The sequence below is a fragment of the Mastigoproctus giganteus genome, chromosome 8 (assembly GCF_048544385.1).
Source record: "Mastigoproctus giganteus isolate SK-2022 chromosome 8, ASM4854438v1, whole genome shotgun sequence".
In the NCBI taxonomy this organism is placed as follows: Eukaryota; Metazoa; Arthropoda; class Arachnida; order Uropygi; family Thelyphonidae; genus Mastigoproctus; species Mastigoproctus giganteus.
In genome coordinates, this window is record NC_143582.1 from 214,571,948 (window position 1) to 214,588,633 (window position 16,686).

Below are 16,686 nucleotides of genomic sequence, written 5' to 3' on the forward strand. Positions count from 1 at the left end.
GTCAAAACAGCACTCAGTGGGTGAGGGGAGAGGGGTGACAAAAGTCCGGCGTGGATGTTTCTCGCTAATCCTTGTTCAGTGTGTGTTATGCGCTTGTCATGGAAGGTTTCGTCATTTGCTTTTAATTTATATGCTTATAAATTGAATAAATTTATCAATTTATAAATTGATATGCTTACAAAAGTGATAAATCTACCAGTGATAACTGCAGTTTTGCAGAGTAAAACAGACTTTTTCGAGTGTGTTAACGGAAGGAAAGTGACTTCATTGTGGACAAGTTCTTTCTAACCCGTACAAAAATATGGCTACGAATAAAAAGGGAAATGTGAAAAGATCAAAGATGATGACATTAGTGAATAAAATTGAGTTATTAGACAAAATTTCTAATGGTGAAAGTGTCTCCTCAGTGGAAAAACATTATAAAATCAGAGTCAACGGTATGATCAATCAAAAAATTGGAAGAAAAAATCCGCCATAGTGTCAGTGAAAATGCGCTAATTGCTTCAAAAATTTGCTCTGTAGCTTGTGATGTTAAATTAGAAAAAACAGAAAAGCTTTAAATCTGTGGATAGAAGACCGAATTCAAAATAAAATTCTGTTAAGTTCACTCATCATTTGTGAAAAGGCAAAACTCCTTTATCAACACTTTAGCAAAACTGATGATAGCTCTGGCGGAATAAGTTTTTTTAGCTAGCAAAGGCGCTGGTTTGAAAGATTTGTTTCAAATCTTTCAAACCTTTTTCGTGAAAAGTCAAAACTCCTTTATCAACACTTTAGCAAAACTGGTGATAGCTCTGGTGGAATAAGTTTTTTTAGCTAGCAAAGGCGCTGGTTTGAAAGATTTGTTTGAAATTTCTAATAAATATTATATTTAATATTAATTTTGTTTCGTATTTTCATTTCGATGCCATATGCTTGCATTTCACTATGTACTGTCTATGTACATAGTCATATTATGAAGGTACATATAATACATACATAGACAGTTTTAGACTAGTTTTTCTTATATACTGTATTTCATACTTTGGAACGGAACCCCTTTATTACTATGGGAGTCATAACTCAGTATTCACGTTTTCGGTATTTGCGGCATTTCTCAGTAACGTAACCCCCGCGAATAGCGGGGGTTTACTGTACATGTCTGTGTAGGTGGAAATATTGAGGGAAAGACTAGACAACGAGCATAAAAGAATGGTTCTGATAATGTATAATAAATTCAATTCAACATTATTTCTTATCTTCTCAATTCTCAACTTATGTGGTACTAGAATACTTCAGTTCAATTATCCTTGTGTTAGGAGTTTCTATTTGGAGTGAGTGCTGTGACTTTTATAACACCCTGGATACTAGATATTACTATGGTACAGTTTTATGTTTACTACTAAATTATTCACTCACCCACTTATTCCTTAAAGCATTTATGCTATATGTGCTTTATTTTAATACACTCCCAATTTATGTATAATTCTTCTGATTTTTGCCTAATTAAAATACTGATGAAATGCTTATGTTGAAGACCGGGAAACATACAGTTATAAAATTAACAGCAACAGGTACAAAATACAAAAAAAAAGAAAAAAAAACAAGGATGAGAAACAGAGATAGCACATCATTAGAACTTCAGGAAAGACATTAAGCAAACGAAGGAATGTGGCGATTTTACCCAACAGTAAAATCACAAACAGTATGTGACAAGCACTCAAAAAATAACCTAGCCAAACTTTTTTTTCTTTTTCTTTCACCAAAACCATAGAATATTTACGATATGATATACAAAGTAAATTTATTGCTATTTTCAACAAATATTCTAATAGCAACCAAATATAAATACAGTACTTGCCTCTGTCGTGGTGGATGTTTTGTTGCCAAATTATTAGCAATGTCCTTTTGTATAGGCTGGATGAACTGCACATCCTTCTTTTCACATGTCTCATCTTGTGTCACTGGTGGTGCCAATTCCACTGTTTTTTCTTGTTTTAAATCTTCAACTGCCTTAATATGTTCTTCACAGTCTTCATAACTGCTATGTGCATTAGATGTATCTTCTGTGGACTTTTCTTCTGTTGCAACTGTTTGTTCTTGCTCCTCCTCCTCTTCTTCTGGCAGAACTGAAATTAATTTTTTATGGTCATCTGAATATTAAATTATAAATATCTATTCAACTGATTATCCTCATAATAGTAACTAATTGTGTCGTTCAATTGGGACAATGAGTTGTTAGTGCACATAAGTATTTACTAATTGTCTGTATTATTAAGACCAAAAATAATTATTTATCCAGTACAATTTTAGTTACCCGATTTTTTTTTTTTATAATTAAATGCAATCTATCTACAGCAGGGCTTCTTAAACTTTTTCATTCATGACCCCATTTATGATTGCGAGTTTCTTGGCGACCCCATATAAATAAAAGAAAGATAAATTAATATTTTTTGATGATTTATTTATTAGGTAACAATATACATATGAAAATATATAGTTTTAGAATTCGTTTTGAAACATACAAAAATCTAAAATTAAAAATTGCACAAAAAATTGTAAAATTGCATTTATTATAGTTACAAAAATTATATGCCCTATTTTTCATCAAAATTGCATTTTTTGCAATAACATAAATAAAAGGGGATTCTGACCGTCTTAGTTCGCTCGAATATATTCGAACACAGTCGTTGAGTGGTAAGTATTAAATTAAAATTAAAGTAAAAAATTTAATGAGATGGATGTGCCTGTTTTTTATTGCATAACAAATTAAATCTTGGTGGAATGTTTGACACTGCTGGACGTAAGACCTCTTCAACATTTTTTAGCGCTGAACGATACTGGGATTTAATGTGTGTTAAAGCTGAGAAAGTAACTTCACATAAATATGTGGTGTTGAATGGCAGAAGTACATTTAACGCCATATCAGCGATTGTGGGAAATTCAGTTCTAGTTCCGATCCAGAATTCAGTCAAGGACTTTTTTGAAATTGTAGTTTTAAGTTTGAGTCACTCGAAAGCTCAGCAAATTCCTCTTGAGCTTTAAGTGGCAGGTGATCAATCTCACTTAAGCCAATCCAAAACGGCTTTTGAATCCAAACTATTTTTTGGAAATCAATATTTAATATAAAATATGTATGGAACTGTGTTTCTAGCGCTTTTAAGTGATCTACAGTAATTTTTGCAATAAAAGTTTTACAATGAATTTTCTCGATTATAAAATTGTCGACACTGGAAAACATTTCGAACGAATTTTTTTCTACTCTACTTTTCCAAATGTTGATCTTTTTGATAAAACTTTCAATTTTATCATTCGAAGTAAATATATCGCAATTTTTTCCTTGGAGAGACAAGTTGAGATCGTTTAATTTCGCAAAAATATCTGACAAATAACATAGCTTGGATAGCCATAAGTCATTTTGAAAAAAAGCAGCAAGTTCACATTTTCGTTCGGTTAAAAATATTTCGATCTCGTCCTTTAATAGCAATAATCTTCTTAAACTTTGACCCCTTGACAACCATCTTACTTCTGCATGTAATAATAAAGTTGTGTAGTTGGAATCCATATCCTTACAGAGATTTGAAAATAAGCGGCTGTTAAGGGCATGGCTCTTAATAAAATTTATAATCTTAACAGCATCCTGAAGCACATCATTCAATTCTGGTGCTAATTTTTTTGCTGCAAGGGCCTCTCGGTGAATAAGGCAGTGAGTAAAAGTTATATGATCATAATGAGCAGCTTGAAAAAATGATTTAAAAACCAAAATTTTTGCCGGTCATCGCTCTTGCACCATCTGTGCATATTCCACAGCAATTTTTCCATTCTAAACCTTCAGTTTTTAAAAATTCGTCAACTTTACAATATATGTCTTTCCCTGTAGTATGGTCTTCCATAGGACGACAAAATAACAATTCTTCCTCCACGCTTTCTTTATAAACGTATCTGACATATACTAACAACTGAGCCAATTTAGTAATATCAGTTGTTTCGTCCAACTGAATTGAAAATTTTGGGCTTTCTTTAATTCTTGTAATAAGTTGCACTAATTGGTCCTTGTTAATATCAGAAATTCTATTCGAGACAGTGTCGTTCGACAAAGTAATTTTTCGAATATCATCACCATATTTACTTCCATGTAGTATTTCTACCATTTTAATAGCAGCAGGTAATACAAGATCTTCTCCAATGGTGAACGGCTTTTTATTTTTAGCAATACAGTATGAAACTTCATATGACTCTAGTAAACATTTTTCACTAACGGTTATAAATTTTTCAAAGGATTTTTTTTCTTTATTTAAAGATTTATACAGTCTTTCAAAATATTCTTTTGGTTTATTGACATACGAAACATGCTTTGATTCAAGATGTCTTTTTAATTTTGATGGTTTCATACTCTACGGAGCCAATAATTCATTGCAGATCAAACAAGAGGTTGTTCATTACCCTTACAATTTTGAAATGTAAAGCCAAATTGAAGAAAAGACTCATCATATTTTCTTTTTCGCACATAAGATGCCTGTTTTTCAATATTTTGTCCTGCCTGAGAAGAGTTTGTAGCATTATTATCTGCGTCATTGCTATTCTTATTTAAGTTCAGCCATTTATCCATGGCCAAAAATTATTTTGATCCTAAAATACAATAAATATATAAAAATAACATATTGCATATAATAATTGATTTATTAATTACCGAATAAATAAAAAAAAACTAAAATCTTGTTACGGCGGAACACTGACAATTGACTACACTAGAAGAGCGTCAATACTACACTAGTTCACATTACAGTCAGTGTTATTGAATCATAGTCTCGCTGCACGTGTACGCGCGCATTCCTACCTTTGTTTGTGTGCAGGTGTGTGAGTGTGACTCTGCACAAATACACATCTAGATGTTATAAAATCGTGTATTTAAATATTTGACATTAAAATCTCTCGCAACCCCAGAATTTTGCTACGCGACCCCAAATGTGGTCGCGACCCATAGTTTAAGAAGGCCTGATCTACAGTATAAAAGAAGACTATGAAAAATAAAATTTTAAAAAAATTAATTAATTACTGGATTACACACCAGTTGGACTCAGCACTAGCATTAGTAGAGGCATATGATGCAAGAAAGCAACTTATACAGGGTGTCTCAAAAATATTGGTACAAACGTTTAGGGGAGGTAGGTAACATCTAAAGGAATGTGAATCGCATAGGAACCCATAACCGGAAATGTCACTGTAAGTCGGTAGATGGCACTGTTCATCAGTTCGTGAGAGGGAAAATTTCTGGTTTACTCATTCAAGCAGTAGTCACCACACGAACAGCATGCATCGATATACGAACCGTGATGTTTGTTTGTTATTTGGTTTTTAGGATCATCAGCAACTAAGGCTATATTGCTCTGGGATATGCGGTGGTCATTCCTTGAACTTTTGCATCCTCCGTATTTGGTGGTGACGGGCTCGAACCCTGGTCTAATCAAGAAGCATGTGCTACGCACTGCTGCTCCTTCCCACCTGGCTACAGAGGCGCCTTACGAACTGTGAGCTGGCAGACATGCACCTAGTGTATGGATTAGCAGAGGGCAATGGACGAGCCGCTCGACAAATTTATGGAGAACACTTCCCAGACAGACATGTACCAGACCACTGTTTGTTTGCGTATGTGAATCAAAATTTGTGCGATTATGGGTCATTTAGAGGTAACAGGAGTAGTGCGGGCAGACCACGTTCAACGCGAATTCCCGCCATGGAAGAAAGTGTGTTGAATGCTGTCCAGAATAATCCTACTACCAGCACACGTGCCATTGCCTCTGCCTTAGGAGTGTCTCCTTGCAGTGTACAGCGTGTCTGGCACGACGATCCCTTACACCACATTCATCTCCAAAGGGTTCAGTTACTGCTCCCCCAAGATTATCCTGCATGTGTGGCTTTTGCACAGTGGTTTCTCCAAGAAAGTGTTCAAGACTTGAATTTTCCAGCCTATGTTTTGTTCACGGATAAGGCTTATTTCACTTGGGAAGGCTTATTCAATCAGCACAATGCTCATGTGTGGGCTCACGACAACTCACATGGTGTGTGCCCCCATGTGCCACAACATCGCTTCACAATAAATGTGTGGGCAGGTATGGTCAGTGACTGCTTAGTCGGCCCATACCTGTTACCATCCCGCATGAACTCCGCTAAATATCGGATCTTTCTTGAACAAGTTCTACCACGGTTACTTGACGATGTTCCAGTAAATGTGAGACGCAATATTTGGTTTCAACATGGCAGGGCACCTGCCCCTTATGGAAGGTGTGTTCGTGACCATTTTAACAGGCGTTTTGGGCATCGATGGATTGGCCGTGGTGGACCTGTTGCCTGGCCCCCACGCTCACCTGATTTATCGAGCCTTGATTGCTTTCTGTGGGAAGCCCTCAAATCTATCATGTAGGAATCGCCTGTGGAGACGGAAATGGATCTTGTGGCGAGACTCGTCTGCACTGCTGCTACTGTCAAAGAAACTACAGGTGCGACCATGTCCGCCAATCCATGTTGTGTCGGTGTCAAGCATGCATCGCATCTCATGGTGGAACCTTCGAGCATCTGTTGTAACATCATGAAATGCATCCATCTCGTACTCCATTGTTAATATTATGTCAAATAAATGTTTGCCACTAATTACTGTCTTGTGTCATTTCTGCTTCTTGTGCCTCTGCTACTATTTTCCCATGACATTTCCTATGCGATTCACATTCCTTTAGATGTTACCTACCTCCCCTAAACATTTGTACCAATATTTTTGAGACACTGTATAGCTTCAGCCAAAAAAAAAAAAAAAAACTTCCTATTTCACCCATCCATTTTGCCCCAAAACATTTGTCTACTTCTTCCTTGAATTTATTTAAGCTATCAACTTCCAAAACGAAAGATGGAAGTTTGTTTCAGCAATCCACTAACTACCCAATGGCTAAATGCAAATTTCTGCATATCTATTCAACAAACTGTCTTTCTTCAATTTCGGTTTCTGCCCACACAGGTTTGTAATCTAAGCAAGAGGAAAAAGCCCATCAGCATTGAGCCTGCTTGATCCATTCAAGGCCTTACACACCTCAAATCAGATCACCTTGTAGATGCCTAGTCTCCAGATGATGCATTTGCAGTATTTAAGTTTGTTTTCGTAAGAGCATCCCTTTTGTTCCCCTCATCAGTCTTGTTGCTCTTCTCTGTACTCTTTCTGCAACTCTACATCCTTCCTAAAACAATGCTTCCAAACCTGTATGCAGTACTCAAGGTGTGGCCTGATCACTGCTTTAAACAAGAGGATAGTCACTTCCTTATCCCTGCTAAAAAAAAATTCCTGTATTTCATTGACAAGACCCAATGACTTACTCTGGCTGCCTGTCTACACTGCTCAGAAAACTTCATATGTGATTGCACAATTACCCCCAGGTCTCTTTCGTTCTCCACTACACTTAGTGTAACACGACCCAATCGAGCCACCTTACATTTCTCTGAGGTTATTGCTACCTATAAGCACTACTTTGCATTTGTCAATGTTAAACTTCAGTTGCCACTTCTCAACCCATCTACCCAACTTTTCCAGATCCTGTTGCAGCAGCATACTGTCATTAGTGTTATTAACAACCCTACCAACCTTTGACATTAAGATTGATATACCTTAATCAATATCATTGATAAATACACAAAACAACAATGGGCCCAACACCGAACCCTTCGTGGACTAATAACATTAATCCACAAAGAGCAGTGTCCATTGATTACCACTCTGTCTTCTCCCACACAACCATAATTTTATCCGTTGTAACAACTTGCCTTTAATGCCATACTGCTCCAATATTGTAAAGCTTTCCTAAAATCCAAGTACAGGCATACCTCGGTTAACGTTACCTCTGATAACGAAGCCTCGATATAACGAAGTCCGCAATTTCAAGCCCCATTTAACATAAAGAAAAGCAATTTCTTTGGAAACTAAACTAAATATCGTACGACGTGTTGAAAGCGGCGAAAGAAAATCCGATGTGGCACATTCTTTAGGATTAGCGCAATCAACTTTAACAACCATACTAAGTCAATCAGAAAAAATAAAACAGTCTGCTCGGAATTGTACAGATGTTACAGCGGCAAAATTAACTCGCTTAAGGAATCCAATTTTAGAAAAAAATGGAGAAAATGTTAAGTTTGTGGATAGATGATATGTCACAACGTCATATGCCTTTAAGTCAAATGGTCATTCAAGAAAAAGCATTATTTTTGTTTAATCACCTGAAATCTAAACAAACTGAAGAAATTACGGAAACCTTTGGGGCTTCTCGTGGTTGGTTCGAGAAATTTAAAAAAAACGGGCCAGGATTCATAGTGTAAAATTAACAGGAGAAGCTGCAAATAAGTTTCCAGAAAAACTAAAGGAAATAATTGAACGTGAAAATTTTCCACCAAATTTGGTGTTCAATGTTGACGAAAGCGGTTTGTTCTGGAAACGGCTACCAACAAAAAGCTTCATTTCTATTGAAGAAAAATCAGCTGCTGGGTTCAAAGCAGCCAAAGACCGTTTAACGTTACTCTTTGGATCAAATGCCTCTGGCGATTATAAATTAAAATTGTTATTAGTTTACCATTCAGAAAATCCGAGGGCGTTAAAAGGTAACATAAAAATGAATTTACCTGTAATATGGAAAGCAAATAGAAAAGCGTGGATTACCAAGGAGTTATTTACTGATTGGTTTGTTAACCACTTTTGTCCTGGAGTAAAACGGTATTGTCAAAAAAAGCAACTTTGAAGAAAAAGCTCTTTTGTTGTTAGACAATGCTCCGGGACATCCTACTGATCTTAACACGTTGGACACATGCATTCCTATCAAAGTTGTGTTTCTTCCAGCAAACACAACTTTCCTGATTCAACCATTGGATCAGGGAGTAATAGCATCATTTAAAGCTTATTATCTGCGTCGAATTTTAAGCAATTTACCTGAACTAGAGGATAAAGAGGAAATGACAGTTAAAACTTTTTGGAAAAAGTACACCATTAAAAACGCAATTGAAAACATTGATAGTTCTTGGAAAGAAGTCACTAAGAAATGCTTAAATGGAGTTTGGCGCAAAATATGGCCAGAAGTTGTACTAGAAGAAGAAAATAACATCCAAGAAATTAGAAATGAAGTTATCCAGATGGCTCAATCAATAGGTTTCGAAAATGTCGATGAAGAGGATGTTAGAAATTTATTGAATGCAGAAGATGATGGTTTTTCAGTGGAAGATTTAGAAAACCTTGTTAGCAACGAAGACAAAGATAATGAAGGCGAAGTTAAAGAAGTTCCTGCCGAAAAAGTGTTAACAACCAAAGATTTAAAAAGGTGCTTAAATGACATTGAAAACTTTTTAAATTTTTTTAGTGAAAATGATCCTGATTTAGGAAGAAGTGTTATAGTTAAGCGATCAGTGTTAAATGCAATAACTCCGTATAGGCAATTGTTAAATGAAAGAGAAAAAAAGCATAAACAATCAACTTTAACCCCATATTTTAAAATGTGATTTCACTTTGTATGTAAGTTGACTGTTTATTTAATAAAACTTTTCTTTGTTCGAAAAAAAGCTTTTCATTTTCTTTACGTAGGAACGTATCCCTATTCTGGCCATAGTATTTTTACCTCTGAAAACGAAGTTTCGGTTAACGAAGTAATTTCGTGGAACGCATCCTATTCGTTAATCGAGGTATGCCTGTATATGATATCAAAATTATTTTTTCATCCAATTCCTGTGACCACATCACAGAATCCAATCAAATTGGTCAGACAAGACTTCCCCTTAACAAACCCATTCTGTGGCTGAATTATTACTGCTGTCTTGTCTAGTTGATCCTACAATGCTTCTTTAACCAGTGACTCCATTACTTTTCCCCAAGAACAGAAGTTAAATTAACAGGTCTGTAACTATTCATGTCACCCTTTGATCCCCCCCCCTTTGTGAATTGGATATACATTTGCACATTTTCCATCCACCCCAGATGACTTTCTTATGTTTAACTTCAAAAATTTCTCCTACACTTTGTTCTACATTATTACAAAATCATTTAACTACCTGTTAGAGTTTGATAAGCTTATGGCCTCCACTTCCCTACAGAATTCCTCATGTGTGAATGTAGATGCAAAATAGTCATTCAGTTTGTCAGCTATCTGAGCAGGATCATCAACAGTCGAACCACCAATATCAAGTGGACCAATCTGATTTAATCCTTTCCTTCTAGAGTTTACATAATTAAAGAAGTCTTTACTGTTTTTCTTCGCATCCGACTTTACTGTTTTTCTTCGCAAGTCTCGGTTCATCCGACATCCATTTAGGTCTAAATTGTGAACAGTATTTCTTAGTTGGAACATAAAGCCTAGTAGCTTCTAAGATTACTTCCTTGAATGCTTCCCATTTAGAATTTGCTGTTGGTAACATCATCAGTTGGTCCCACTGTACATAATTTAAAAAATCTGAGACCACTGTAATCACAACTCTATGAAAGGAAAAAACCCTTCCCTTTACCCCTGATTGTAGTCGCATCTTTAAGTAAATCCCACATCAGTACACTCTGATCACTGCCACCTAGTGGCTCCTTTATCTGCAAATTCGTAATGCATGAATAATCACTGATAATCAGATCAAGAGTATTACTTCCTCTGGCTGCTCCTCGAACATGCTGCTGTAGAAAACAATCATTCAATAAACCCACAAAAGCCTCACTAGTGTGCGAGTGACCAATCCACAAAGTTCCAGTCAATATCTGGGAAGTTAGAATCTCATATTAGAAGACACTGATTTACTGGCCCACTATTTCTCTGTATAATTGTTTATTGTATTCATCAGAGTCACTAGGCCTATAACAAACTCCTACACTCATTTTTGCTTTCCCAGTGCTTATGTCATACCGCACTGACTCAACATTGCTCTGTCCATCTATGTCAACTGGATGCACTTCCTTAGATTTTGTTTCCTAACTAACAGCACAACCCCTCCTCTCTTCCTATCCTGTCTCTTCCTTTCTGTACACATTGTACTCCCCAAATTCGAATTCTGCATTCCTTATATCTGTGTGACACCACATCTCTGATATCCCAACAATTTCCACCTTTGATGTCTTGACCCGCACTTCAAATTTCATCAAATTTATTTACTATACTCCTAGCATTGGTGTACATGCAAGTATACATGCACCTGCTCTTACTCATTCTTAGTTACTCTAACACAGCCCATGTATTTACTTGTTTCATGACCTCCAGCAGTTCCTGAAATTCCCAGCAACTTGCTTTCCAGGCTGCTGTTCATTCCAATAGAAGCAGTACAAGAATCACTTCCACCTCTGCTTGCAGCGACTGTTAATCTATTAGTCTGTGAATCCCCACAGGCTAGCAGTTTTCCAACCCACCTAACATTGCCTCGATAGCATCAGCAAATATTCTTTCACCTTTCTATTTAAGTGCATTCCATCCCTGTAGAAGCAATCTCTCCTGTTAACAAGCACAGACCAATCTGAGAAAAATTCTACCCCACGAGTCTTGCACATTCTCTCCAGGGCCGAATTGATTGACAGAGCTCTCATCATATACTCCCTCTTAACGGGTCTGGGCAGGATTGCAAAAACACTTTCAAATTTAACCGAACTCGCAACTTTTTTTTCAACATTGACCTGTACTTGTTAAGTAAATTCACAGATCTACACTTAACGTCATTAGTGCCAATGTATCACCTTATATACCCTTAATAGATATCTGCTCTGCAATGTCATCAACTTTTGCACCTGGCAGACATACCCTGGTCCTATTACATCTATATTTTGTGCACAATATATTTCTTGTTTTCCTAACAATTGAGTCACCAACAATAACTAGCTTCTCTGCGACTAGTGCATTCTGCCCTGAAGATTGTTGCTTTGTTGAACAAGAGAGTTCTGGCGTCGATTTGGGCAGCTGAGAGCTTGATTGGTCCCCCATTTTAATCCCTTTGAGGGCATTTACTTGACTCTTCAAACTCTCATATACCCCATGAGAACGCTGAGTTGGCACTTAATTTCTTCACATTCTCTGCACCTGGCGCGCGCGCGCGCGCGCACACACACACACACACACACACACACACACACACACACACACACAATGCCTAGATCACGTCCTGTTCCAGAAAGTTCTGCAAACATGTCACATTTTGCACATTTTTCTTAGACTGCGAGATGCTTCAGGGAATCGTCCCCCTCAGTTCTCCCCCAAACCACAGCACTCTGGCTATTCTGTGAGTGTTGCTTTGCTGCTCTAGTCTAGGTCATGATTTCCATTTAAATACAAATTAATTAACAATAAAAATTAATAAGATTTAAAAATGTAATTGACAATACAGTAAACCCCCGCTATTCGCGGTATCTGTATTCGCGGTTTCGCGTATTTGCGATCGCTGATTTAATATAAAATGAAACCTAAAAAATGTGAATTTTAAAGCGCCGTGAATATTATCCGCCATAAAAAAAAAGCGCGTGGCTACAATTATCTTTCCCGGTCAAAACAGCGCTCAGTGGGTGGGGGGGAGAGGGGTGACAAAATCGCGAGCGTGGATGTTTCTCGCTAATCCTTGTTCAGTATGTGTTATGCGCTTGTAATGGAAGTTTTTGTCGTTTGCTTTTAATTTATATGCTTATAAAGTAAATTTATCAATTTATAAATTGATATGCTTACAAAAGTGATAAATCTACCGTTTTGCAGTGTAAAACAGACTTTTTCGAGTGTGTTAACGGACGAAAGTGACAAGTTCTTTCTAACCCGTACAAAAATATGGCTACAAATAACAAGAGAAATGTGAAAATATCAAAGAAGGTGATGACATTAGCGAATAAAATTGAGTTATTAGACAAAATTTCTAATGGTCAAAGTGTCTCCTCAGTGGCAAAACATTATAAAATCAATGAGTCAACGTTACGATCAATCGGAAGAAAAAATCCACCCGTAGTGTCCGTGAAAACGCGCTAATTGTTTCAAAAATTTGTTCTGTAACTCGTGATGTTAAATTAAGAGATATGGAAAAGGCTTTAAATCTGTGGATAGAAGACCAAACTCAAAATAAAATTCCGTTAAGTTCACTCATCATTCGTGAAAAGGCAAAACTCCTTTATCAACACTTTAGCGAAACTGGCGATAGCTCTGGCGGGATAAGTTTTTTAGCCAGCAAAGGTGCTGGTTTGAAAGATTTGTTTGAAATTTCTAATAAATATTACATTTAATATTAAATTGTTTCTTATTTTCATTTCGATGCCATATGCTTGCATTTCACTACTGTCTATGTACATAGTCATATTATGAAGGTACATATAACACATACATAGGCAAAATTTTAGACTAGTTTTTCTTATATATTTCATACTTTGGAACGGAACCCCTTTGTTACTATGGGAGCCATAACTCAGTATTCGCGTTTTCGGTATTCGCGACATTTCTCAGGAACGTAACCCCCGCGAATATCGGGGGTTTACTGTACTTGCTAAGCTAACAGAGTCCTAATACAGTGCTAAGTATTAACGCTATCTAGTTTTACGTTATACCTTATGCTATCAAGTTCAAGATATGCGTTACGCTATTCCATTTCGATCTAATATACTACAACAATGGCAACAAGTTTTGAACAGTACAAATTTTATTGATACTAAGCAATAACCTACAAAATCTCTATCTAAATTAAAAATAAACTAAGTACCACAATTAGGAATATAAAGCTACTTATAGAAAATAAATTAATATACCAATTAGGTCAATAAAACGGCAAAAATTTAAGAAAAACTTCTTTATTAGCTGGAGCTGTAAAAACTTTGCCCACATGGAGCTACTCTTAGCATTAGCATAGGCATATAATGCAAGAAAGCAAGCTTATTCAGCATCAGCCAAAAAAAAAAAAAAACACACACACCACTCCCATTTCACCCCTCCGTTCATTAGAAATACCTGTCCAGTTGAGCTTTAAATTTGTTTAGGCTATCAACTTCAACAACAAGTGATGGAAGTCGGTTCCACCAACCAACCACCCGCTGGCTAAAGGCAAATTTCCGCACATCTATCCGACATCCGTCCTTCCTCAATTTGAATTTATGCCCTCTGAGGTGATTATTCTGAGCAAGATGAAGAATTCCATTGGCATTGAGCATGCTCAAACCATTCAAAGCCTTATACACCTCTATCAGATCACCTCGCCGGTGCCCAGTCTCCAGACTCTGTAATTTGCAAAACTTAAGCCTTTCTTCGTAAGAGCAACCCTTTGTTCCATTCACTAATCTTGTTGCCCTTCTCTGTACCCGTTCCAGCAGCTCTACATCCTTCTTGAAATGAGGCCTCCAGACCTGTATACAGTACTCAAGATGTGGCCTAACCATTGCCTTATACAAGGGAATAATCACCTCCTTATTATCCCTGCTAGAAAAATTCCTGTATATCATTGAAATACTCCATGAGCTACTCTTGCAGCCCGTCTGCACTGCTCAGAGAACTTCATATCTGCCTGCACAACTACCCCCAAGTCCTTTTCATTCTCCACCACTGTCAGCGTAGTACCGCAGAGTTGATACGTTGCTCTGGGGTTACTGTTTCCCATATGTAGTACTTTACATTTGTCAATGTTAAACTTCATTTGCCACCTCTCAGCCCATCTGTTCAACCTTTCCAGATCCTGTTGCAGCAGCATAGCATCAGTAGTGTCCTTAACAACCCTGCCAACCTTTGTATCATCTGCAAACTTGGACATTAAACTTGATATCCCATCATCAATATCATTCATAAACACCGAAAACAACAACGGACCCAACACTGAACCCTGAGGAACTCCACTAATAACATTAGTCCACGTTGAGCAGTGTCCATTGATTACCACTCTGTCTTCTGCCACTCAACCATCCCCTTATCCATAGCAGCAATTTGCCTCCAATGCCACACTGCTCCAATTTGTGCAGCAGTCTTCCATGTGCAACAGTATCAAAAGCCTTTCTAAGATCCAAATATATAATATCAAAGTTATTCCCTGCATCCAGTTCTTTTGTGACTACATCATAGTATCTGATCAAATTGGTCAGGCAAGACCTGCCCTTAACAAAACCATGCTGCGTCTGAGCTATAACTGAATTCTTGTCTAGATGATCCTGCAGTGCTTCTTTAACCAGTGAAAGGAACTCTTGTTCCTATTGCCAACATTACCAGTAACACTAAACCCTGCTACAAAAATTGCATAGCTCATCATGATAAGTTGTTTCATTACCGGTATCCACAAACATGGTTTTACCTGTAAGCAGAAATGGTGCAGATTTTTCTGTGGGTGAAATCATATGAATAACAATGCATGTTGGTGAATACTGTAGCATACTGTACCAAATTTTATTCACAAACAAAACCAAGTGTTTTCAAAAAATGTTTTTAGGGATGGAACTACCAGAAGTAGAGTAAAATAAAACCTTGATTTAATGGAGTGCATGGGGGTAAAGCCTGTTCATAGCTTGAAACACACACACGCACACAAGTTGGCAGGATCTTATGAAAAAATGCTGTACTGTGACATAAAAAAAAAATAATAATAAATGATGATAATGAATTTTACTGTATTTATCAGTTGTGTGGAGTAGAAAGGCTGGAAATTTTGCTTGTTGTATAGTGGCAGTGGGAAAAAAATAAATTTCAAAATTACTCTTGAGTCTGAAGAACTCCTACATGTCCTAACTGAACGCTCATATAACTTCCTACTGATTTGTGACACACTCAGCAGATTTATGGAAGGTTACAGTGATGAAAATCTGGCTTGGTGGCATTCTGCTTTATTGTGAAAATATTTTAACTGGTATCACATACCATCACACTAAGGCAGTTACATAACGAGATCCCACCCAGATACTGTCTGTATTTTCTGAAAATCATTAAATTGAGATCTATTAAGTCAAGAGTTTGTTGAATATATAATTTTAAGAAGCTGGAAAAGAAGTTGAAGTTAGGAGTAAATAAGGTAGAGCAGGAACTGATAGAATCTACATGCAGCAGCAAAAGAGGTAAGCAAACTTTTTGCCATAATTATGGGAGCCTGGATTTTGAGGATTCATTCTACAGACATGAAAATGTCTCACTATTCACAAATGTGCGTGCGTGTGTGTGGGGGGGGGGGTTAATTACAGAACTGTAATTTTCAATTCAATGTCAGAGAAATTAATCGTTAAAGGAGTAATCATCTTGACAGGAACAAAGCGTAGTTATATGAGGGGAGTTTGAAAAAGTGTGGCCTGAATGCGAAAAGGTAATTACAGTAATTAAAAATTACTGTACTTAATGTATAACATTTCAAATAGCACCCCACCAAGTTTCATGCAGTTTCAACAACATTTTTTTAATTACAGGTCCTGAAGCCAAAGTTGTGTGAATGAGGAAATGTGGATAAAAATCAGGCACCATGCAGTCATCCAATTATAAATATTTGTAAAAAAGGCCCTAACGTCAAAGGCAATTCATGAGGATATGGTACAACACAGGGAGAGGATGCCCTTCCTATTCAATGGTTAAGAAGTGGGCAGAAGAATTAAACAAGGAAGGGAGAGCCTGGAAGATAACCTAAGCTGTGGAAGACCTGCACAACAGCCATCAAGTAGTTGACAGCATGCATGATCTGGTGATGGGTGATCAACGAGTGACAGTTTAGTACATTGCCAGCATCTTGGGCATCTCATCAGAACATGTG

The 16,686-nt window shown here is 37.0% G+C and overlaps 1 protein-coding gene across 1 annotated transcript in view; it reads right to left on the reverse strand.

Moving 5' to 3' along the window:
* LOC150082261 (spermatogenesis-associated serine-rich protein 2) overlaps positions 1-16,686 on the reverse strand; it is a 269,773-nt gene that overhangs the window by 130,912 nt on the left and 122,175 nt on the right. The window contains exon 6 of the mRNA XM_090380081.1: positions 1,841-2,108. Coding sequence (XP_090236207.1) covers positions 1,841-2,108 — 268 coding nt within the window. The remainder of the gene's footprint in view (positions 1-1,840; positions 2,109-16,686) is intronic.